General features: G+C 41.3%; 1 protein-coding gene across 4 annotated transcripts in view; it reads left to right on the top strand.

Moving 5' to 3' along the window:
* KLHL3 (kelch like family member 3) overlaps positions 1 to 24,348 on the top strand; it is a 275,618-nt gene that overhangs the window by 144,563 nt on the left and 106,707 nt on the right. Inside the window, exon 1 of one of the 4 annotated variants that reach the window (XM_032157974.2) lies at positions 10,700 to 11,162. The exons of the other annotated variants lie outside the window; for them this stretch is intronic. Coding sequence (XP_032013865.1) covers positions 11,149 to 11,162 — 14 coding nt within the window. The 5' untranslated portion in view covers positions 10,700 to 11,148. Of the gene's footprint in view, positions 1 to 10,699; positions 11,163 to 24,348 lie in introns of those variants that run through there. 4 annotated transcript variants of the gene reach the window in all.

Below are 24,348 nucleotides of genomic sequence, written 5' to 3'. Positions count from 1 at the left end.
CCCTCAAAGAGCTTATATTTTACTGGGGAGAGACAGGCAATAAGACATAATAAATTATATGGTATGTTAGAAGATGAGAAGTATAGAAAAAATTAGGGTGAGGAATGGTGAGTGTTGCAAGGGATGTTTGTGAGGATAGCATACTTTAGGGTGGTATGGGTAGGTCTCTCAGAAAGTGACATTTGAGCAAAGACTTGAAGGAAATGTGGGAGTGAGCAATATAGGTATTTAGGGGAAGAGCATTCTAGAATTAGGAAGAGCAAAAGCCCTGAGGCAGGACTGTGTCTGGCCTCTGAGGAAATGCAAATTGTTCAGGGTTGCTGGACCTGAAGGAAGAGGAGGAAAGGAAAAATGAGTCCAGAGAGGGGCCAGATCATTCAGGGATTTGTAGGTTGTTGTAAGGATTTTGGCTTTTACTAAATGAATGGTGAGCCATTTCAGTTTTGAGCAGAGGAGTTCCGTGATCTGATTTGAATTTTAAAAGATTCTGTGTTTCTCAAAATTCCTATTCCTTTCATACAGCTGCTTTCAATGAAGGTTTATAAGGAAAGCAATCAGAACTACTTGGATAAGGTATAAGTGATCCACAATCTTTTCAACTCTACCATAGGTATATACATATATATGTTGAGGGATGCTGCTTTTTGGCTGAAATGAATCTTGAATTGGGGGTGTGCAGAAAAAGTTATATCTGGCCTGAGGCTGGTATCTTTTAGAGTGGCCTACTTGCATGGTTGGGCCTTATCTGAACACGTGGATTTAGGGGTATTCTCACTGTTCACTAACTAATAAAGGTGGTTCACTGTACCTAGACTGTGCAAAGATGATTTATGCTGAACACTTGCTTTCCTTCTGGAAGTATGGAATTTTGGTACATGCCAGGTAAAGGGTGTCTATATGACCAAACTCCCAATGAAAACCTTGCATACTGAGTCCCTAGGCAGAAACATCCCTCGTATAAAAATGTGCTCTGTGTGAATCTTCATGGGAGGGAGAGATCCTAAAGAAGCCTGCACATGGATTCCTCCAGATTCTGCTTATGTCTTTTTCCTGTATGATCCAACTGTGTACACTTACTGTGTCACTGTAATAAACTTTAGCTATGAGTACGACACTTAGCAGTGCTGAGTTTTGTGAGCCCTTCTATCAAATCTCTGAATATGGACTTGGTCCGGGGGATCCTTGACACAGGTAGATTTTTTTTTTTTTTTTTAAGAGTCACCAAGTTAATTGGAAAACATCAGGTTGTGGATAGAAGTAGCAGTTGGGCAACCTATCACAGAAGTCAGCCAGCTCTGTCTAGTGGAGAGCTCTTCCGAGCTGTTTCTGCTTTGTTAATTCCTTTTCTTTCTCCAAAATCTTCCCTCCATTTGGTTTTGTCACACTTTATACATTTGTAACAAACTGCCGACAGGAATATGTCCATCAGGTTATGAAAAATGGCAAATGAGGAGAGTAAAATTATGGATTTATTTATTAAGAACTATTGAAGTATTCATATGCTCTGGGACACCATTACTAGGAATTTAACCTAACAGAACAGTTCATTGAAAAATTTATTGAAAGGAAAACAGTCTTTGCATAAAAATTATAACGTAGTAAAAAATTGGAAACTAAATATCAAATATTAGGGAAATGTTAACTGTGGTCTGTCAAAAGGTGAAATATTAACTCAATATTATCAGGTGAATGAATTAACAAGATGTGGTATATACATACAATGGAATATTCAGCCATAAGAAAGAATAAATTTCTGGTATATGCTACAAGATGAATGAACCTTGAAAACATGCCAAGTGAAATAAGCCCACCACAAAAGGACATACTATGATTGCACTTATATGAGGTACCCAGAGTAGGCAAATTCATAGAGATAGAAATGGGAAATTACTGTTTAAGGGGTACAGAATTTCTTTTCAGATGATGAGAAAGTTCTGAAAATGGATAATGGTGATTGTTATACAACATTATGGATGTACTTAATGCTGATGAATCATATATTTAAAAATGGTTAAAATGGCTTTTTTTCTTTTTTTGGAGGCAGGGTCTTACTCTGGTGCCCAGGCTGGAGTGCAGTGGCATGATCATAGCTCACTGGAGCTTCGAACCGTGGGCTCAAGTGATCCTCCCGCCTCAGCTTCCCCCGTAGCTAGAACTGACAACAGGCACGTGCCACCACACCTAGCTAATTTAACAAATCTTTTTGTAGAGATGGAGTCTTGCTATGTTGCCCAGGCTAGTATTGAACTCTTGGGCTCAAGTGATCCTCCCACCTCAGCCTACCAAAATCCTGGGATTACAAGTGTGAGCCACCACACCTGGCCTAAGATGGCAAATTTAATGTATATTTTACCACAATAAAAATTGTAATAAAAAATGTATTATTAACATAATAAATATATAAGTATATTAAAGTAGTGGGATTAAAAAATTGTATCTTTTAAATATTTTTTTAAAGACAAGGTCTTGCCCTGTTGCCCAGGCTGTAGCACAGTGGTGGTGCAATCATGGCTCACTGCAGCCTCAAACTCCTGGGCTCAGGCGATCCCTCTGCCCGTGCCTTTCAAGTAGCTAGGACTACAGGTGCACACCACTATGCCTGGTTAAGTTTTAAATTTTTTTTTGTAGAGATGAGGTCTTACCATGTTCCCCAGGCTGGTCTCAAAACTACTGGGCTCAAGCGGTCCTCTCTCCTTGTCCTCCCAAAGTGCTGGGATTACAGGTGTGAGCCACCATGCCCGGCCAAAAAAATTTTTTTAATGAAATCATGGGACATTGAAATTACCTATTTGCAAATATTTGCAATTATGAATACTTTTTAAAAACTCCATAGAATTATTAAGTTCTCAATTTATTTCTATTCTCATGTCATCCTCCCTCTCTCCCCAACTGGAAGTTGCCTCTTCTTCCACCAAGTTTCCATGATACCTTTTCTGTACTTGACTCTCATACTTTTTACCATTGTATATGCCTGTGTCTAATTTTCTCAAACAGCTTGTATGCTCTTTGGAATTATATTAATATAGGATTTATGTTGTCACTCTCTGGTACAGCCTGCATAGTAGATATTCAGTGAGACTTAGTTGACTGAATTATAAGCATGCTATTTTATGAAGGTAGAGGTTTACCAAAATGTTTCAGCATACTTGCCCATGGGTTTTATCTCACTTCAAGTGTGTGCCTGCCTCAATTCTCTGTACTTGCTAGATGTGCAGACCTGATCTCACTCATATACACATCACTGTATTCTTGACTTTAGGGCTTTGCATCATTTATTTGTATTTTACCTTTTTATGTAAAACAGCCCAATTTTCTTTGGATCCAGAAAGGAAAGAATTGCAGATGTGAAGCAGGGGCAGCAGATAGAGGAGAGGATCATTGCAGTCGATTTAAAGTTGCATATGCCTACTGGAAAGTTGTAGGTAAGAAATAATGCTCATTCCTGAATAGAATGTCTGTGACAGAAGCAGATTTTTTTTTTCCTTCCTAAGCCACTGGTGTAGTAATTAGGTTTTACTTTTGTTATGAAGAGATGTATACTTTTGCCAGCAGAGGGCACCAGTTGTAGGTTGCAGATTCATAGGAAGACTCAAGAGACCAGTGTGCTGGTCTGTGTGAAGCACTCTGCTCTTTGCTTTAGTTGGTCTGCCCCCCACCCACCTGCTTTTTTTTTTTTTTTTTTTTTTTTTTAATTCCCTTGGGGTCCAGTGGTGCTCTTCCAGCTTTCTCCAAGAGCATTCTTTGGCTAGTCCTGGTTAATAAGCTAGGTGCCCAGAGGAATCCAGGTGGAAGGACTTTATTATAGTAGCTGTTTGGAAGCCTTGGATGCCAGCTTGTATGTAATATCTTTAGGGGTTCAAAGCTGTTTTTCCTCATCCAGAGGTAAGGTGAAAAGGGCATTAGGCCAGGCATCTGAGGGTCTGGTTCTGCACTGAGCTTGGCTCTCCAGGTAGTTTTGAGCCAGTTACCTTTTCTCTCTGTCTCAATTAGCTTATCTCTAAAATGGAGACAGTAAGATAGGGGTAGTACATTCTTTGTATAGCTAATAGTGGTCTCTTAGGTCAGGCAGACTTGGATTCAAATTCCAGCTTTGCCATTTACTAACTGTGGGGCCTTGGTTCAAGTTATTTAACTCTCAGAACCTCGATTCTCTCGTGTTTAAAAGAAAGATAATAGTCCCACAGGGTTGTGAGAATTAAATGACAAGGGTACATGTGAAGTGTGGAATACAGGGTCTGGCCCAGAGTAAATATTCAAGGAATGGGAGCTATTATTACCATTCAGGGGATGTTGTCTTAAGTCAAAGGAGATGATGGATATGAAGCACTTTGTAAGCTTAAAAATGCAACACAAATGGCATGAGTGATTATACTCTGGAATCTACTTGGCGTGAATTCTTTTACCTTCAGAGGAAAGAGTCCCTATTCCTCTGGATAAGGTGCTGTTTTGTTTATCTTTTGACTTTTTGGGGTCTCAAGTTCCTTTTCAGTTTCTGCCTAGCTGTCTGAGGGCACTTGGCAAGTGCTCCCGAATATGAGAGGGCATTTTGGTGATACAGGTGTGGGTGGACCTTAATTTAGCTTTGGTCTTATCTACTCCTTGCTGACCTGTTGGTAATAGTAACCAGTGGAGATGTGACAATAGCTCCAGGAGAGGCCCTACCCTGGTTAATTTTCTTCTTGAACCTAGGACCGAGTGCTCACAGAGCTATAGTTTGGTAGCATTGGCATAGACAATGAAAATCATAGCTACTAATGGTTGCTGAGTGCTTATTATAGGCCAGACTCTCAGTTAAGTGCTTTACATACTTTCACATTCTAACCTAACAATGCTGTGAACTAGGTACTATTGTTCTCACCTTTTTTTGAATGAGAAAATCGAAGCTTGTAACTTGCCTAGGGTCATGTTTCTGGTAAGTACATTTGGACCTTACCCTGTCTGATTTTAATGGTCTGGGCTCTTTTCATTGTTCAGATGATGTTTGCATCTGGTGTGCATTAGAGTCACCTATGAAGTTCATTAAAATTCCTGTTCCCAGTGGGTGCGGTAGCTCACACCTGTCCATTGCAGCGTTTTGGGAGGCTGAGGCGGGAGCACTGCTTGAGCCCAAGGAGTTTGAGACCAGCCTGGGCAACATAGAGAGACCCCGTCTCTAAAACTAAAGGGAAAAAATTAAAAAAATTCCTGTTCCTCAGGCTCTGATTCTATGGGTGTGAGGAAGAGCCGGACCCTGCAGTGTTTTTTCATTTTTCCAGATTTATTGAGGTATAATTTGCATAAAATAAACCCATTTTAAGTGTATAGTTTAATGAAATGCAGTACTTGTATACAGTTGTGTAGGTATTACCACAGTCAAGATACGAACCATTTCTTTAACCCTAAAAACTTTCTTCATGCCTATTGATCCGACACCCACCATTTTAACCAGCTGGGCAGATGGTTCTGATGCACAGCTAGGTGTGGGACCATTGTACTGTGTTATGGTGCCTGCAAATGTGAGGAACTGATGTCCTGGAGAAGGAGGGTAAAGGCGAGAAAAGAAAAAGGGCATTTACAAGGAAGAATGATCGGCTTAGCTGTCTTCAGATAAACTGTACTGGCTCCCTGTACAGAGATAGAGTATGGAAGAGAGAACTTTCTAGATAAAACCTAGCTTAAAAAAGTTTCTCCTCCAACATGGTTTCTTCCTAAGCCACATAAGAGCTGAATGATTCTAAACAAAGTTGGTGTAGATGGCTGAATAAATTGCTTTGGGGTAGAGATCAGGGGCCACTAGGGACTTTTGATAAGCTGTAGAAGAAGGCTGGGGTGTGGGAAGGACTGGGCTAAGACGGGGGTCCCCAGGTCACAGACTGGTACTGGTCCATGGCCTGTTAAGAATTGGGATGCACAGCAGGAGGTAAGCAGCCGGCAAGCGAGCATGACCACCTGACCTCTGTCTCCTGTCAGCTCAGCAGTGGCATTAGATTCTCCTAGGAGCATGAACCCTATTGTGAATTGTGCGTGCAAGGGATCTAGGTTGTGCGCTCCTTGATAAGCTATCTAATGCCTGATGATCTGAGGTGGAACACTTTCCTCCTGAAACCATCATCCCCCATGACCCCCAACCCCCATCCTTGGAAAAGTTGCCTTCCATGAAACTGGTCCCTGGTGCCAAAAAGGTTTGGGCCTGCTGGACTAAGGCACTATTATTGCTGGGCAATCTGAGGATGGGACCTTTTTCTCCAGACAGATACCATATTGATTATTTTGACTCTCCTCTACTGCAGGACTCCAACAGCAACTGTCCTTAATCTGAAGTCCAGTCAGGAAAATTAGCATAGAGCAAACAGGTTCAGACTGTGGTCCAGAGAACATTTGGATAATAAGGTAGAAAATGTAAAACGTATCTCTGAAACTGGAAAATGTTGGGGGTAGGAACTTTGTGCCAGGAGTCTGGAAACTTTGCTTCTTGATTCAGCTCTGCCCCTGGTTTTGCTAGATAACCTTTCTTCCCTTTTTTTCCCCTAAATCTCAACTTTAATTTTAGATTGAGGGATACATGTACAGGTTTGTTACATGGGTATCTTGCATGATGCTGAGGTTTGGGGTTTGAATGATCCTGTCACCTAGGTGATGAGCATGATACCCAATAGGTAGCTTTTCAACTACCTTTTTAGGCTTGCTCCCTGTATTAGGTGGTTATTGTGTTGTTATAAAGAAATACCTGAGGCTGGGTAATTTATAAAGAAAACAGATTTAATTGCCTCATGGCTCTGCAGGCTGTACAGGAAGCGTGCTGGCATCTGCTTCTGGGGAGGCCTCAGGAAGCTTACAATTATGGTGGAAGGCAAAGCGGGAGCTGGTATATCACATGATGAGAGCAGAGGCAAGAGAGTGAGGAGGAAGCTGCCACACGCTTTTAAACAACCAGATCTCGAGTAAACTCAGAGAGAGAACTGTTTATTCTGGGGACAGTGTGAAACTATTATGAGTGATCTGCCCCTATGACCCAGACACCTCCCACTAGGCCCTATCTCCAACTCTAACACTGAGGATTACATTCCAGCATGAGATTTGGAGGCTACCAACATCCAAATCATATAACCCCTTTTCCCTCCCTCCATCCTCTAGTAGTCCCCGGTATCTATTGTTCCCATCCTCATGTCCACATGTACTCAGTGTTTAGCTCCCACTTATAAGTGAGGACATTGACGTTTGGTTTTCTGTTTCTGCACTAATTCACATAGGATAATGGTCTCTCGCTGCTTTCATGTTGTCACAAAGGACATGATTTTGTTCTTTTTTTATGACTGTGTAGTATTCCATGGTATATATATACCACACATTCTTTATTCAGTCCACCATTGATGGGTACCTAACTTGATTTTTTGTCTTTGCTATTTTGAATAGTGCTGTGATGAACATACAAGTGCGTGTGCCTTTTTGGCAGAATGGTTTATTTTCTTTCAAGCATATACCTAGTAATGGGATTGCTGGGTCGAATGGTGGTTCTATTTTTAGTTCTTTGAGAAATCTCCAGACTGCCTTCCATAGTAGCTGAACTAATTTACATTCACCAGCAGTGTATAAGCATTCCCTTTCCTCCACAGCCTTGAAAACATCTGTTATTTTTAGACTTTTTAATAATAGTCATTTTGACTGGTGTGAGATGGTATCTCATTGTGGTTTTGATTTGCATTTCTCTGGTGAGTAGTGACGATGAGCATTTTTTCATGTTTGTTGGCTGTTTGTATGTCTTCTTTTGAGAAACATCTGTTCATGTCCATTGCCCACTTTTAAAAATGGGTTTATATGTTTTTTACTTGTTGAATTAAATTCCTTATAGATTCTGCATATTAGACCTTTGTCAGATGCAGTTTATGAATATTTTCTCCTATTCCGTACATTGTCTGTTTACTCTGTTGATAGTTTCTTTTGCTGTACGAAGCTCTTTAGTTTAATTAGGTCCTACTTGTCAATTTTTGCTTTTGCTGCAATTGCTAGAAGGGTATTTCCTAGGTTTTTTTCTTTTCTTTTTTTTTTAAAATAGTTTTAGGTCTTACATTTAATTGTTTACTCCATCTTGAGTTTATTTTATTTTATTTTTTGAGACAGAGTCTCGCTCTGTCATCCAGGCTGGAGTGCAGTGGTTCAATCTCAGCTCATTGTAACCTCTGCCTCCCAGGTTCAAGTGATCCTCCTGCCTTGGGCTCCCAAGTAGCTGAGACTACAGGCACATGCCACCACACCTGGCTAATTTTAGTATTTTTAGTAAAGACGGGGTTTTACCAGGTTGGCCAGGCTGGTCTCAAACTCTTGACCTCAGGTGATCTGCCCACCTTGGCCTCCCAAAGTGTTGGGATTACAGGTATGAGCCACTGCGCCCGACTGAGTTAATTTTTATATATGGTGATAGGGTCCAGTTTGTTCTGTGTATGGATAGCCAGTTATCCCAGCATCATTTATTGAAGTCCTTTCCCCATTGCATATTTTTGTTGACTTTGTTGAAAATCAGTTGGTTGTAGGTGAACAGCTTTATTTCTGGGTTCTCTTTTTCTGTTCCATTGGTCTATGTGTCTGTTTTTGTACCAATACCATACTGTTTTGGTTACTGTAGGCTTGTAGTACAGTTCGAAGTCAGTTAATGTGGTGCCTCCAGTTTTGTTCTTTTTGCTTAAGATGACCTTTCTTTTCTAAATGGCCTCTTCTGAGTGTTCTCTATTCTATCTACCTCCCGTGAATTATGAGTGGTGAATAAAGTATGAAGGTGTAGTAGTATGGTTTTGCAGGGAAATTTTGCAGGGTTTTATACTGGCTTTTAATAGTTATATTTTGAAACTTGAATATGCACAACCCTTACATATTTCCTTTTCTGATCTTTTTTCTTTGTCTGGTTTATTAGATGTGGCATTTCCCCACCTTCCTGTATGGCGAATATGTAAACGTGGGTATGTGCAAAGGAGGAGTCATCTCTTATGTCCCTTTTATGAATCACCCAGTTGTGTTCCTGGTGGATGTCTGAACTCTGGCATGGATTCCGAGATTCAGTTTCCTTATTTGTGATGTTCATCTTTTTGTGGTCCCTGTGATTGGCCTCAAGAGGAAATATCTGGAGCAGGGCCACAAGGCTGATTAGAGGAGGAAGGGACATAGAGGGAACAAGATATGAGGGGTATTGTTGTGAAAGGAAGAAGTGAAGATACAGCCCTGTGGGGTGTAAATGAAATTATCCAGGCCTCTTCTTACTTGAGAAAGAGTGAGTGTGAGTAATGGCCTCGTCTAAGAGAACACTGAGGTGCCAAGGGAGGTAATCTTTGGGAATAACCCTGTAGCCAGTTTGAGTTCAGGAGGCTATATAATGTTTTAGTTACTTTTGCTTTCTGTCACCTCAGTGTTCCTCTCTTCCTTCTGTGGTTTTAGGGCTTTGTAGTAGTGAAGAAATTTAACAGGTCAAAATGATAAGGATGATAGATTTACTGAGCGTCTCTTCGTACTTTCACCTACATCATGTTATCCTCCTCGAAGCCCCCTACAAAACATCGGAGCCTAGTATTTCTTCTTAAACAATCACACAGATTACTCTGAGAAGAAAAACGGACCATTTAAAACATTTTTAGAATCCTGCGATTTTGGAGCTGAAAGGGATTCTAAAGATTGGTCTGACCCTATATTGTGAATGAGTAGCTGAGCATGAGGTCCAGAGTGTGGAGAACACTACTCAGGAAAGTCACTCACCCAGTGAGTGCTGGTGCGGATTCGGAAAAGCCCAGGGGTGCCATGAAGGACCCCAGAAGAGAGATGCTCATAGCTGATTTTTTCTGAGGCATTAGAGTAGCTTCTGCACCACTTTTTGTGGCTAATTGCCCCAGTTACCTCTAAGCCTCTGTGGCTAGGGTATACCGACTAGCTTCATGCCTTCCACAAGATTATGTTTTAGTTTGGGAAAGAAGATTTATAAATAATGAATTAGCCAAGACTGTATATTAGGTGTGAGATGACGATACAGGAAAGTATAGTTTGTAGCTATTTTGGTGGTGATTGGCTGTCATTGGTGTGATTAGGGAAGGTTTTATGAAGACATGGGATTTGACTGGCCTCCCAGAAAGACTAAAGGACTGGGATTGGAGAAGACATTTCAGGCAGGGAGAGTTAAATTAGTCTAAATTGAAGCTCAGCAGCTGGAGATTACAGGATGTGAAAGATCTTTGGCTGGATATGGGGGTTCAGTGGAAGACTTACTAGTTGGAGCCACTGCTTAAGTTAAATTCCAATATGACAGATTTTAGGAAGATATTTTAGGATTGTGCTAAGATATTTTAGTATTCATTGTGATAGCTTTACTGCAGTAGTCTTTGGCCTCTTGCAGTAAAATAGGGTTTGTTTCAGTTTCACCTATTTGTACTACCTCTCTTTTTCGACTAATTTTCCTATTTCTCTCTGTATTTTAATTTCTCTCTGTGTTTTTCTCACTTCTGTCAGGTGTTTTTCCCTTAACTTCTCCCCATCTATCAGACACTCAGAGCTACTACAGAATTTGGGAGGAGGATTTGGAACATAAACTGTGACCTACAAGTGAATTTCCCCAGGTGGATGATAAACTCCACTGCAGGCCACAGAGGGGCCTCCTCATTCCAGCAATGTGGCCAGGCTGACAGACTCATAGCTTATGGGGGCAGGGGAGGGTGTAGGGGCCAGTATTTCTCCGGCTAGTGACGAACTGCCTGATTCTTTGCAGCCCAGACAGAGGAGGCAGGAGCCCCAGGGGCGGGCTAATCGCCTGGGCTGGGGATGCCTGGGCAGATGCAGAGGCAGCTGGAAAGGTGGCAGTGCACCTGGGTCGCTGGAGCTGCCGCCGTTCCTAGGAGACCAAGGAGCAGCAAGCCTGCGGGGGAGGGGAGCAAGTGGGTTGCTGCTTTTAGCAGCTGAAAGGGCTGCAGGGAGCTCTGGGTAGGACATTTTCTGCTGCTGCTGCTTTTGCGGTAGAAACTGCTGCGAGTAAGTCAGAGGAAGGAGGATTGAGAAGGGAGGAGGCTTCACTTGCAGCCATGCTGAATCACTGTTGCTGATCAGATCTCCCACTGGTCTGCTGGGAGAATCAAGAACAGAACTAGGATCCCCGAGTGCATACACAGTTCAGCGGCTACCACCCTGGCTGGGCCTCACACAATGGAGGGTGAAAGGTATGTATGTATAAGTGTGTGCTGTGTTGTGTGTGTATATAAGTAGATGTGGGCTTGCGGTGCAGCCACCAGCTTTTGTGTTTGCATTGGTTAGGCAGGGTTGGAAGACCTGGCCACTGATGATCCTAAAGGGTGGCAGAACAAGAGCAGGAAAGCTGCTTTCCAAACCACCCATTCCAGGGCTTGAATCTCCAGATATCTGGCTTCCGCAAAGGCAGGTCTGGGTTTGCTAGGCAGCGGAGCACCCTGAAAGAAGGGACTTCCTGGCTAGTGTTCGGGAATAGTTTCAGCACAGGCTGAATCAGATTGCCTTTCTCAGGCTGTTTCAAGGAGGCGTTTCCCTTTCCTGGCTCCTTTCCCGGGGTGTTTTTTCTTTGGTAGGGGGTTTTTGATATCATAGTGGGGCTGGCCTGACATAGTGTACTTGCATTTTCACGCAGGAGTGCTCGAATCTTCAGCAAGCATGCCATGCTGATGGCTGTGTGTGTGCGTGCGTGCACGCTGTGTATGCCTGTATACACACACATTCAGGGATGAAGGAGAGAAACCCAGTCAGATGACACTTGCTCTGAACTGAGTTTCATATTTGTATTGAAAAGTTTATGAGTAATACTGGAAGGGATGTGCTTCCTCCATCAGGGATTTCTTTTGAAATAGGAACCAGCAGAAAAGATTTTAAGTACTTTTGTTGAGCTGAATCTAACTAGCGAGGCAGTTAGATCCTGGCAGGCACACACATCTAAATTTTTAAATTGTTATCTGAAGATCTGAATCTTTCATTGTGAAGGTGCTCAGCGCAGTGCAGAGATGACATTCCTCTGTCTATGAAGTAAAATATCTCTTGAGTGCCAACCTCTTCATTCTTTGGTCTGCAGCAGGTAGAGTATGAGGCTTGCCATTTTATCTGAGGAGAGAAGACTGCAGGGAGGGGTCCGGCCATGGCAGTGCACCACTGAGGGGAAGGCTGCTGCTCCAAGTTGCCAGTTTGATGCAGACAGTAACCATCTGGTTAACAATAATAGGCTCAACTAAGTCAACACTAGAGAGTATCTCAATGAACACTTTCCTTTTCATGAGTTGTTGTGACTTCTGCATCTCATGGGGCACAGTGATGCCATTAAACATCTCTAGACCCTATTAGAACTAGCATGATGGTTGGGTGTCATCTCATTCTTTTGTCTGTAGAGGCCCTGGGAACTGTGTTTCTTGATGACTCCCACAGGAAGAGCCTGGGACTGACTGTGCTGCTGGTGCATTCTCTTTCTGGGTGCTCTTTGCAACAGGAATTTAGTGTTGAACTCCATGTGGCCTGCTGAGCAGCAGAACATATGAAGGCCTGTTTCCTAGGTGTGGGGCAGAGGTGAGCAGTGTCTTTGGTCCCCAAAACAGTGTCCCATTGATCTGGTAGGTGGCAGAGAATGGGGTTGATGTGATGAAGTTTTAGAGATTCTGGGCCATGCCTATTTGCTTGACCTGTGGTGTAACTGAGGTTGAGAGGTCAGTGTGAGACTACCAGCAGCAGATCAAAGAGTTTTGGGCACTGTGTTCCCAGTTCTGTGTTCAGAAATGTAATGAGTCCCTGCCCCTGTCCTGGGGCCTCAGCTGGGATGGCTGATGTCTATGGCTTTAGAACACCAGGTTGCACATGTTCTTGTACTTTTCCCCTGCTGAAGGCAGATGGTAGACAAGAAATCCAAACCGAGCAGCTTCCAATGTTCACCAGATCACCCAGGTCATACGTTTTGTTCCTGCTCCAAGTCCAGCTTACCATGCCAGGCATTCAAGTCTTCTGAACTCTAACTCCTGTTCCCATTTCCACTGCTCACTCATATACCTACTGAGAATTCTATTGATCTCTTTCATGATCACCCATCCTATACACTACTCCATCTAGCCTCATATCCTTAGCTCCTAGAGTTTCTTTTGCTGGATGTCTTTCCCTTCCAATTTTGCAAAAGTTATCTATCTATCAAGGTTATTCTAAAATTCTACTTTATCTTGGACACTCAGCTTTTCTAGTCCTGGCTGATGTTCTTCTGAATTCTAATACCTCTAGTTTTTATCTCATAGTTGCACCCTGAATAATAGGCCCACCAGATCTTTTAATGCTTTTATTTCATATATCTTAGCAGTCCCCAAACTTGGAGACAGGTCCTCAAGGGCAAGGCTGGTGCCTTGTACTTCTAAATACCCCCATTGACTACTGCATGGGTACACAAATAGCAGGTGCTGAATAGTTATTAGCTGATTAACTAATAACTTTTGTGTGAGGCTTTGATAACTAAAAAGAAAGTTGGTGAGAGAAGAGACTGAAGTCTTTGGCCAATAGGCTCATCTTTGAATATCAGCCTTATTATCTTAGCACGGGTAACTGACTCCGTGGAATGCTTTGAGGTAGGGGGGGAACAGAGGGAAGTAGCCTTGTTTTACAAGTTCCCTGGGAAATTGAGGTCCAGAGAAGCTGAGTGACTCACCTAGGATCACATGTCCAACCTCCAGAGACTGGAGGGATCCTGAATCTGGTGCTCGTTCCATACTTAACTTGCTGAATCTTAATCAGGGCTGTTTTTAAGCATTACAAAATTTCAACCAAGAGATTGCTAATGAACAATTTTTTTTCTTTGCCATGAGGGTATGAAAATACTTTCTACCTTGAAAGGCTATTAATTAAAAACATGGGCTTTGGAGTAACATAGACCTAGCAGTGAATCTGCTTTACGAACAGTGTGACCTTGAATGTGTCACATTTTTTTCAGAACTAATTTTTCTCTTCTGTGTAAAGGGAATAATAACAGTACTTACACTTCATAGAGCTGTTGTGAAGATTAAATGATACAATATGTGTAAGGTACCTAGTAAAGTTTTTTAGGCACAGAGTGAGTGCTCAGTAGATGGTAGTTGCTATTATCATTGGTATCCACCTATTGCTACGTCATACCCTATACTTCGCTGCTGGGTTACTAACCAAGGCATATTTTAGGACCTCTCTCTGTTTATCATCCAAAGCAGATTATGTAGAACCATTTCCATGAGGAAATGAGGGAGCTTATCAGGCCATCATCTTGCTTCTTATCTAAAACTATCTCCTTATAGTAAGTTACCCCATAGGGCTTGGCATTTCTTCTTTTAGGTTTCACCAAGATCCACCTTAATCTTTCTTTTTATAGACAACCTGTGGCATCTAGTTGCCTCAATGATTTGGAACCATGGGCTGGATGCATGTTTGTTCAGGCCAAAATCTCTTAAGAACTTGTGAATTTGCACTAGCCTTTGCTGTATCTTTCTAGATTTCTAGGTCTCTCCTGGACCTTATGATGCTAAGTGTTCCCCAGTTCCCTCCATGGGAGAATCACTGTGGCTTGAACAGTCAGAGAAAGGTGATTTTGTCTTCTATTTTGCAAAGGGAAAGGGTCTCTGGCTGTTAGCTATTACAATGATAAATTGTGTCTGTGTGAGTGTGAATGTAGAGAAGATAGATATCACAAATGGCAGTTGCCCTTGCAATTGGGATTTTATTTCAGTTCTGGAAATCAGCCTTGTGGATAGCTTAAAATAAAATTTCAAAATAAATGGTTAGTCAGATTCATAGAGATAGAAAGTAAAATGGTTGCCAGGGGCTGGAGGGAGGGAGGAGTGGGGAAGTTATTGTTTAATGGTTAGAGAGTTTCAGTTTGGGAAGATGAAATAATTCTGGAGATGGGTGGTGGTGATGGTTGTACAACAGTATGACTATACTTAAAAATGGTTAAAATTATAAATTTTATGTTACATCTATTTTACCACAATAAAAAACATTCTGGCCCAGACTGTGGCAGATCTGCAAGAGTTACAGAGCACCACAACTTTGGAAGAAGCATCATAAAAAGGGGAAGTTAATTGTCTATTTTTCTTAAAATTGTGATTATTTTCTTCATCAGAAGCACAGAGATGACCCTGCTTGAGAGGGGCACCAGGTACCGGGCACTGTGCTGTGATTTTGTGTGAGGTGTCCTCAGAGGATGGTTCTTACTGGCTGGTTTTAACGAAGGAGAGTCTGTTTTTGGACCTCAGGGAACTTCTGAGCCAAAGGAGCTCATCTGTTTACCCTTGATCCAGGAACGACAGAGAGAGAATATTTTCTGAGGAGACAAGACTTAGAAAGCCAGTACACTTTAAATGTTGAGTTTTGTAATGTCAGGTTGAATGCTGGCAAGACCCAGGGAAGAGCAAGTGTTGAGCAACCTAGCCTTTTTTCTGTTCCCAGCGGCAAGTCACCACTTAGTCCTCCCCCAACCTTAGAAGTCAGGGATAGAAAATTCTGTAAAAAGTTTTGGGCATCACTGCTGCCTGAAGCAGATGTGCATGCATTTCAACCATGATAATTGAAACCAAATTTTTCCATTTTGGAAATACTTTTTGGCAAAGTAAGGTTTTTCAACTGCAAAAACAAAGTCAGGGAAAGAAACCTCTTGATTTCCCTACACCCAGATTTGGATTTTTAGGATTTTGCTTGCTAAGTTTTGAATTGGTAAGACCGATCTGAATAAGATAATTTTTGTGTAAGTTTTCCTAAAGCAAGTGCTTTATTTGATGAAATTTGCCATCATCAAACTGACCTAATTTTTTTTTTTCAGTTTCTGGATGAATGTTCAAACTAGGTTAAACAGAATAGAGCACTAATAAACCATATAAAAAATAGCTTGAACATGTGTTGGTAGATTTTTTTTTCCTGTTAAATAAGTTCAATGCCTCTCAGGTCAGAGATCTAACTTTTTATCATTTATGAGGATTTTCAGAGTCTTAGCACAACTTTCCTGGACTTTTCATTTTCACTTATGAAAGTATATCGTAGCCACTATCAAAACCACACACATGCAAGGGCTCAGCTCTCCTATTCAAACCAAACATAAGCTTGGCTTCCAAAATGCCACATAATGAGGAGCATGTTTTCTTTTAGTCTTTCTCTCTTCTTGACTAATTCTATCTGTCTGTGTAAAATGTTTTACATTTTTACACACCCCACTTAAGAGTTTTCCCCTTGAGTTTTGAAGAAAGCAGTCTGTGACTTGGGGTTTTAGGAATGTGATTAGTAACATACCTGTTCTTGAGCTTGTTTACGAAGGAGCATGTTACAGGAATGACAGCAGCTGCTGGTCATCTTCGGTGAATCATGATTGGCTTGTGTGAAGGCCCCAGTGTGGAAACTCCAAGTTCAGTACGATTAATAACACTGACTCCAGTACACACGGCAATTTCCCATAATCAGAAGTAAAGCAGTGCTATATCACAGGTCCTAGGAGATTTGGTCTTTTTTCATTTGGCCTGGTTTGGTCACACAAGGAAGAATGTCAGAGAGTGGGACATGAAGGGTTGTGTCTCACTTGGCCTGATGGGCTATGGACATTATCCCGAGTCAGTGGACATTGTTATTAAGATCCCAGGCCTTGGGGTCAGATAGACCTGGGTTTCAGTGCCAGTTCTGCACTTACGAGTTATGTGGGACTTTTGGACCGATTTTATCTCTGTACCTTAAGAGATAATGCTACCTACTTCCTAGGGTTGTTCTGAAGATAAAATGAGATAATGGAGGTAAGGTGCTTTAACATACCCTCAACTTTCAGGAAATGTTAACTTGATCTGTACCTTACTAATGTCCATGTGGGCTATTATAGGGATTCAGCCTAATGCTATGAACTGAGGTGGCACTGTTGAAAGAGGATGAAGAGTATGGGGCTCTCTGGTAACCTGTGTGTAAATGGTACTTTGTGATGGCAGGACTGCACCACCAAGTCCTGAATCCTGCTGGCTGGACATCTTCAAGAGTCAGGTTCTTCATTAATCCAGAAGTAGAAATCTAACTTTGATCATTTTGGTCTTGAACTTTAGGATTGGAATACTTACTAGATCTGCAGTTTGACCAGAGTGCCAGGGGCTCAGAAATCCTGTCTATATAGGGTCCCATTGCTGTCCAGAGTTGGAGAAGCAGAGTCATGCCGATGACCTCATGAGAACCTAAAGTACAATAGTCAACATGTCATCAGTTTATTGATTTGTAGTAAAATATTACTGGCAAGATATTCCTGAGGGCCTGCAACCACATTCTGTCTCTCTGAAGGAAAACCACGGGGGAGGTCAAACTGGTCAAAAGGCTGTAGAGTAAACTAGGGACTGAGTTATGGCATTGGAGTATTTACAGACTTCAAGCTCCACCATGGGGATCTCACCTGAGGCTGAACCAGCTGACGATATCTGATGATTAAATCACTTTCCTAGACAGAGTGTGATGGGTTGGACCGAGGGCTTTCTTTTCTGTCTGATTCTTAGTTTTTGGTTATTCCTTTCTAAATGACACTTTCTTTGTTGAGAGTTTTTAATGCATTCAGCACAGCTTTGCCCTGGCTCAGAGTTGTTTTGCCTTCATTGAGTGGTTTTGCCTCTTTATTCCATCTCATCTCTAGCTTGAACATAATGTGCTCGGGCCTCTTGTATGTGGCCAGTATCAGCTCATGACTTCTGAATTTTTTTTGCATCTCTTGGAGACCTTTAGAGGTGAAACAGATCATAACCTTTAATGGCATTTCTCAGACTCCACTTTCCTTCCCTCTACATTCTCGCACGCCCAAGATGTTCTGGAGCTCCTCATTTGTTTTTTCTTTTTTTTAACTTTTATTTAAGTTCAGGGGTACACGTGCTGGTTTGTTATATAGGTAAACTTGTGTCACAGAGGTTTGTTGTACAGACTAGTACCTGTCATCACCCAGGTAGCCAATAGTTATTTTTTCTGCTCCTCTTTCTCCACCCACCCTCCATCCTCAAGTAGGCCCTAGTGTCTGTTGTTCCCTTCTTTGTGTCTGTGAGTTCTCATCACTTGGAGCTCCTCATTTGTTAGATGCACAAAGGCATTGCTGCACAATCAGCCTGCTTGAAGACTCTTCTATCCCCTGCCTTTCCAGCATGTTTTTTAGTATCCTTTCCTTTCCATTCACTGCCTCTATTTTCCTCAGCAATGGAAAGAGTCTAAGAACTGACACAGTAAGCAGTAACCCATCTCCCTTTCTTCCCTCTTCTCCAGTTGTTGCTGGCTTTCTGTCACTCCCATCCTCCTGATTCTGTGTCATCAATGTAGGGGACCGGGCTGCCTAAGAAAGTACTCCTCTCTGATCGTGGGGTGGAGGGGTTACGGAGAGAAAGTTGAGGGGGACAAAGCCATCAGTATTTTAATGAAGGGGAGTGAGGAAAGCTACAGTGGTCAGTAGTTAAACCTAATTTACTTATATATCCATTAATTTACTCAGTAATCATTCATTGAGCACCTATCATGTGACAGAAGCTAAGAATTCAGAGGCAACTAAGATACTGTCTTGGTTCTCATGGAGAGCTCACAATCTAGAGGGGGCAGCAGTGTGCTGGAGTCAGCACTCACTCACTTGCAAAAGCTGTTTGTTAAATTTTCAGGAATTTTGTGAGCCAGTTATTAAATATAGCCATTATTAACAATTAAATTATGTAACTTATAAATTTATTAAAAATGAATGCAATAAATACCCCAAACTCATCACTTTCTAATTATTTTTACTATAATCTTCTAGGGCTTTGAGGTTGTGTCTATCGTGTCTTGCTGTAGAAATACTATACAGTGATATGATGGTGTGCTGTTGCACATCTCTTCCCAAATCTCATGTTCGGTGGCATCACGTTGGTAGCTTAAAATTTGCCATGGTGGGAGTATTTACAGTCTGGAAATTGGCAAATGTTACAAATCAGGGCTCCTTTCCTCCCAACCAACTGTTAAACATTTACCAGCACACACTGTGTGGGGCAGACAGATAAGTAAGAGGTAATTAGAATACAATACAGAAGGAAGCACAGAGTACTGTGGAAATACAGAAGAGGGGAAACTAACCTAGTTTCCCACTAGATTTTTAACTAATCTAGTGAGTAGTGGAGTATGAGAGGGAAGGCTTCAGGGAAGAGGCTTGAAGGCTGGTAGGAACTAGCTAGACACAGGGGAGAATGAGTGGGGAATAAGATAGAACAGTTTTCTAGTGAGACAAAACTTCACAAGGCAGAGAGCCTAGTGTATTTTGGCTATTGCAAGTATTTTAGTATTACGGTAATAAGAAGTCTTCAGGGCAACGATGGGATTAAGGGCCAGGCTAGGTCCCTGAGATTTATTCTGAATGCAGTGAGGAATCAGTGAGACTTCATGTAGAATATGCCTGGAACACACTGACATTTTGGAAAAGTCCCTCTGGAGTCTGGGAGGAGGTTATTATAATAATCCTGGCAAGAGACCATGATGACCTGGAATGGGGTTGTAATAGTAGTGAAAGTGAGAAGGAAATGGGGTGCAGGGATATTAACGGACATAGGATTTATATGATTTATGGCTGTATGTGAGGAGTGAGAGAGAGGGAGGAAGACATCAAGGATAACACCCCAGTTTTTGGCTTGGATAGGTGATTGGGTGGTTGGTTATGTCTCTGAGATAGAGAATACAGAAAGAGTAGCAGGCTTAAGGGAGGGTGGGGAACATAAATTTTGAATAAGTATGAGTTACCTGTGTAAAATCTAATTAGGGGAGTCAAATAAGACGTTGGATATGTGGATCTGTAATTTAGAGGATAGAGGAGGGCAGGAAAGAAGGCTTTGGAAGGTGCTGTGCTAAAAGAGGGCCTAAGTTTTAGAGCTTATATATTTTTAACTTTTATAATTACTATTTTATGTATATTTTATTTATAGTTTAACTCTGAAGGCTAACTCTGCTTTCATTAAAAAATAAAAGTGTTGGTCAGACTATCACCTTCTGCTCTACCATCTAACGCTTGTAAAGACAAGTGAAGGGTTTTCAGGTAGAGTTCAGATGACAAATATGTCATGAGGACCTACTGTGGGCATGACCTCATGCTGGGCAGGCTAAGCTATACAGAGTCCTCAGACACATGTTCTTTGCCCTCTGGGTATGTTGAATCTAGTGTGAGGCAGATAGGTGGTTGGATTTGTACCATGAAAAAGTAATCGGGCACAAGGCAGAATTCTATGTGCCAGTTGAGTTACAGGCCAGAAATACTACAGGAATTCAGAGAAGGAAGAGCTCATTTAGAACTGACGTATCCCGAGGGCTTCATGGAGGAGGTAAAGCTTAATTGGTCCTCAAAGAACAGGTATTTAGATTATAATACAGGGAAAGAGAAGGGAAATATAGGTGTCTGCAGTGAACGGTTCATCTGCTTGGCACATAATAAGTACTTAGTAAATATTTGAGTAAGTGAGAGAGGTAAGGCTGGCATTTAGGTTCAGTCCAGGTCAAGGAGGTCCTTGAATACTAGTCAAGAATCATGACTTTATCCTGTAGACTGATGATTTTTCAGCTTTTTAGCTATAGAGTAGTTTGAAAGGAAATTTTATGTGGACACTCAACATGTAGAACAAATGGAGGCAGAGGGCTGTGACTGAAGCTTCAGCTCATAAACCTCACAGCCCTGAAGAGACCTGTGTGCAGTGAGGATCTGAAAGTCATGGTCAGATGACATTTTAGAAGGATCAGTTTGGTGATGGTGTGCAAGAAATACTTGGAGGGAGAGTATCTAGAGTGGGGAACAGCAAGCAGGTGGGAGGCTACTGTAATAGTCTAAGTCAGGGGAAAAGAGAAGCTGAAAGCCCAGAAAAGAAGGACCAACTATGTCTATCCTTATGGCTATGAAGCTCGACTGTCTCACATGTATGTCTTCCTGAATGGGGTCAGTGGGTATCTGTGAGCGTGAGGTAAGTTCGAACCAATTTGCAACACCTGTTCTGTGGGCTGTTGAAGGAACCATCCACTGCAGTGGGTTCATCATGGCACCAGTAGTGGTTCATATAAGCAAGTTTACTAGTAACAGGCCAGTGTGGAAATTAATTAAAGTATTGAGCCAGATATCTGGTGCTTTGACAAAGTTGACTAGATTCATGTGTTCTGATTCTGCTAGAGCTTATTTAGAAAATGGCTTAGATGATCATTTCTGTATATTTCTATAGCAAAGAGCAAAGATTCTGCCTGGCCCATACTTTCTCACTAAATCTACAATTGTTGACCCATTTGAATCTTAAATATGGCTGCTCGACTTGAATGTTGCTGGAACCCTGGACACTGGGATACAGATGAAGGTTCCTTTGTGTAGTAGCTTGAGCCGCAGGTCTGGTGGGAGGGGCACATATGAATTAACACTGACTATGGTTTTTAGTAGAATCTGGGGCCAGTTTTTGCTCTTGGAGAAATCAACCATTTTATGCTTAGAGTAAGGGCATTTACTGTGAAACTCTTTTCAACAGAAAACATCTCATGGCTGAGTCTGCCTGGAAAATTGTGTGCGTGTGTGTGTGCGTGCATGCGCACGTATGTGTGTGTGCGTGCACGTGTGCGTGTGTGATTTTGGCTGGGTCTGGGTAGGGTGAAAAGTATGGTGTTAGACTTGAACAAGATAGTGGGAATATACCTTAGTGTGGTCTGTGTTTCACAGGCGAGGAGAGGGGATCCACTAGCCTTATTTGGGAACACGAACTGAGAATGCTTGGGATTGGGACTTGATAGGGTGGGGATGGGGCAATCTATTGAGGTTTAAGTAGTTAAGATCTAGTATGAATGGAGGAAAAAAGGTTTAGGGGATGAAATGGTAAGATCTAGCAACTCTGTGCCTGGGCATGTGACCTTAGGTTGAGACATATGTATATGTGTGTGCATTTATGTACATGCATGCACTGTGTTGCTGGAGGGTATAGGTTGTGAGCTTCAAGTATAGGATACCTAAACTCAGATCCCATCTCTACCACTTATTATTTATACAATCTTGTGAAGATTTTTTGAACTTCTCTGGGCCCTCAGATGTTCTTTTCTTAAATTTCTTGTTCTCTGGAAGGTTAATGAGTTGCCAAGAAGCGTGTACCTTCCAGAGACCAGGGACTCAGAATCTCCTTCAAACTTCCTGTGCCTTTTCATGGAGGAGCAGGGGAAGAAAGGAACCTTGGCTTCCTTCAGATGTCAAGCCTTGCCTGTGCATCAAGAGTGGAAAGGGCTCTGGATGGATTTGGGGAAACTGATGTCTTTCCCTAGCCAGCCCTATGGTCATCAGCAAGTCACTTGCTCTTTTAGGGAGGCTCTAGTGTGAATTATATTTTGTTGAACATTGATCCTCTGATAATAGGCAATCTGTGTTTGAGACCTTTTGGTAAACACAACATTGTATTAACAGGGATACATCATTATTGGACCATTCTGGAAAGTGCAAAGAGCAACGCACCAGAAGAGCGAGCTTTCCTGTTCACTAGCCACACTGGAGATTGTGTCAGTGCTTCTAAAATGGCTCTTTTTAGTTTATATATCTTTGAAGTGAAGCTAATAATATCTGTTCACTAGGCTTTTCCGTGCTTTAATCTTACTAGTTCCCTGTCAAGAACCTTCAGTGATTTCCTGATCTGTACCAAATTATGTTTTCTCATTCTGGCTTTTAAGTCTCTCCACAGTTTGAAGACAATATTTATAATGAATACTTGTAAAGTATTTTACAGTTTATAGATTTATCCCAAGGATGCAAGTATGGTTTAGTATTAGAAAATATATGTGTCATTCATCATATTACAAGATTAAAGGAAAGACCTCAGTTTCCCCAAATCCATCCAGAGCCCTTTCCACCCTTGATGCATAGGCAAGATTAAAGGAAAAAACCCATATGAACATCTCATTAGATACACAAAGACATTTGATAAAATTTAGCATAACTTTATGACTTAAAAACTCTTAATAAAAATAGAAGGGAATTTTCTTAATCTGACAAAAATCATTTACAAAAATCCTGTAACAAACATACATAATGGGGGAACATTAGAAACATCTTTAAAAGCAGGAATATGACAATACTATTCATTAGCATCCTTTCTGTTTGACATTGTGTGGCCATCCTAGCCAGTGCAAACTTTTTTCAAAAAAGAAATTAGAGGCCTAAGAATTTGATAGAAGAAAAATCTCTGGCATTATATGCAGATAATATCACTGTCTACATAGGACACCTAATTTATGTTCAAATAGGAATAACAGGAACATTGGCAATGGCTGGATATATGATCAATTTGCAAAAATCAATTGCATTTTATAAACCGTAACAATCAGAAAACATAATTTAAAAATACATCATTTCTATTACAAAAGAGCAATAAAAACCATAAAGTACTTAGGAATAAATCTAATCAAACCTATGTAAGGTCTTCATACAGAAAAATCTAAAAGTCTGAGTGATATTAAAGAGGACTTAAATAAATGGAGAGATATCCTATGTTCATGGATAGGAGGGCATAGTGTCAGAAAAATGATGGTTCTATCCAAATTGATCTATAAGTTCAATGCCGTTTTTTCAGTCAAAATCACATTCGAGTTCTTTATGGAATTTGACAAGCTAGTCAAGACACTTCTCAAAAATAACAGGACTGGGGACTTTCCGTGTCAGATATCAGACCTTATTATAAAGCTACAGAAATCATGTGGTACTGTTACAGAGACAGACAAACTGACCAGTGGAATAGGTTAGTAAGTCAAGGAAGAAATCTCTTTATATCTGGAACTTTAATATATGACCTAAGATGGCATGACAGATGCATGAGAAAAATAAGTTTTAAATACATCAAACTTGTGGAGAAAATTAGATCCCTATTTCATATCCTGACATAAATATCAGTATCAGGGCCTGGCACAGTGGCTCACGCCAGTAATCGCAGCACTTTGGGAGGCTGAAGTGAGCAGATCACTTGGGGCCAGGAGTTTGAGAACAGCCTGACCAACATGGTGAAACTCCCCATTTCTACTAAAAATACAAAAATTAGCCAGGTGTGGTGGTGCGCATCTGTAATCCCAGCTACTTGAGAGGCTAAGGCACAAGAATCACTTGAACCCAGGAGGCAGAGGTTGAGCCAAGATCTGCACTCCAACCTGAATGACAGAGTGAAACTATCTCAAAAAAGAGAAAAAATCAGTATCAGATGAAATAAGCGCTTAAATACCAAAAGCAAAAATGTTAAACCTTTAGTAGAACATAGAAGTTAATATTTTTCTAGCTTTATAGTAAAGAAAGACACCATAAAATAAATTATGCTTATGGAATAGCTCATCTTTTGAAGAAATTTTTCATCTTTGCTGGTTGCTTCCCCTCTCTGATTCAAGTCTCAAGCCACATTTTCTGGC

The sequence above is a fragment of the Hylobates moloch genome, unplaced genomic scaffold (assembly GCF_009828535.3).
Source record: "Hylobates moloch isolate HMO894 unplaced genomic scaffold, HMol_V3 SCAFFOLD_6, whole genome shotgun sequence".
NCBI classification, from domain to species: Eukaryota; Metazoa; Chordata; class Mammalia; order Primates; family Hylobatidae; genus Hylobates; species Hylobates moloch.
This window is presented reverse-complemented; position numbering and strand designations above follow the sequence as displayed.